Here is a 602-nt window from a genome sequence, read left to right as displayed (position 1 = left end):
TTCTTCTACGCTGGTTGAGCCATGGAAACGCAGCAGCCAGAGCGGCAGCTGAGCAAAGGCATCAGCAGCACGAACAAACTCTCGTCTGCTGTCTCCTGCTGCACCCCCACTAAACTGCAGCAGCATCATACGCAGCAGCCTGCACCACGCAGCAGCAGCAGCAGCAGCAGCAGCAACAGCAGCAGTAGCAGCAATGGAAAATATTTTACAAACAGTTGAACATGTAGCTGGAAGGGCAGGGTCACAAAAAGCAGCAGCAGCAGCAAATGCTGCTGCTGCTGTTGCTGCTGCTGCTGCTGCTGTTGCTGTAGCAACACATTCAGAAGAATGCAAGATATAGAAAAGGAGGAAGCAGCAGCAGCAACTGAAGCAGCAGCAGCAATAACTGCAGCAGCAGCACCAGCAGCACTGAAACCCGCAGCAGCTAATACCGAAACAACAGCAGCAGCAGCAGCATCGGCAGCAGCAGCAGCAGCAGCAGCAGCATCATAAAAAAAAATAAACAACACCAAAACAACAAAACAAGAGCAAACCCAACAAAAAAACACCAACCACAGAACAACAAAGGTAAAAGAAAAAAAAAAAAAAAAAAAAAAAAAAAA

At 48.2% G+C, this 602-nt stretch overlaps 1 protein-coding gene across 1 annotated transcript in view; it reads right to left on the bottom strand.

The window, feature by feature from the left end:
- The window catches only part of EMH_0098450 (helicase, putative), a gene marked incomplete at both ends in the record, with an annotated part of 6,123 nt that overhangs the window by 3,224 nt on the left and 2,297 nt on the right, over positions 1 to 602 (bottom strand). Inside the window, one exon of the mRNA XM_013495228.1 lies at positions 210 to 408. Within this exon, the coding sequence (XP_013350682.1) occupies positions 210 to 408 (199 nt within the window). The remainder of the gene's footprint in view (positions 1 to 209; positions 409 to 602) is intronic.

Source organism: Eimeria mitis, genomic scaffold, assembly GCF_000499745.2.
Source record: "Eimeria mitis Houghton genomic scaffold, Emh_scaff148, whole genome shotgun sequence".
NCBI classification, from domain to species: domain Eukaryota; phylum Apicomplexa; class Conoidasida; order Eucoccidiorida; family Eimeriidae; genus Eimeria; species Eimeria mitis.
Note: the sequence above shows the minus strand (reverse complement) of the source record. Positions and strands in the feature narration are given on the sequence as shown.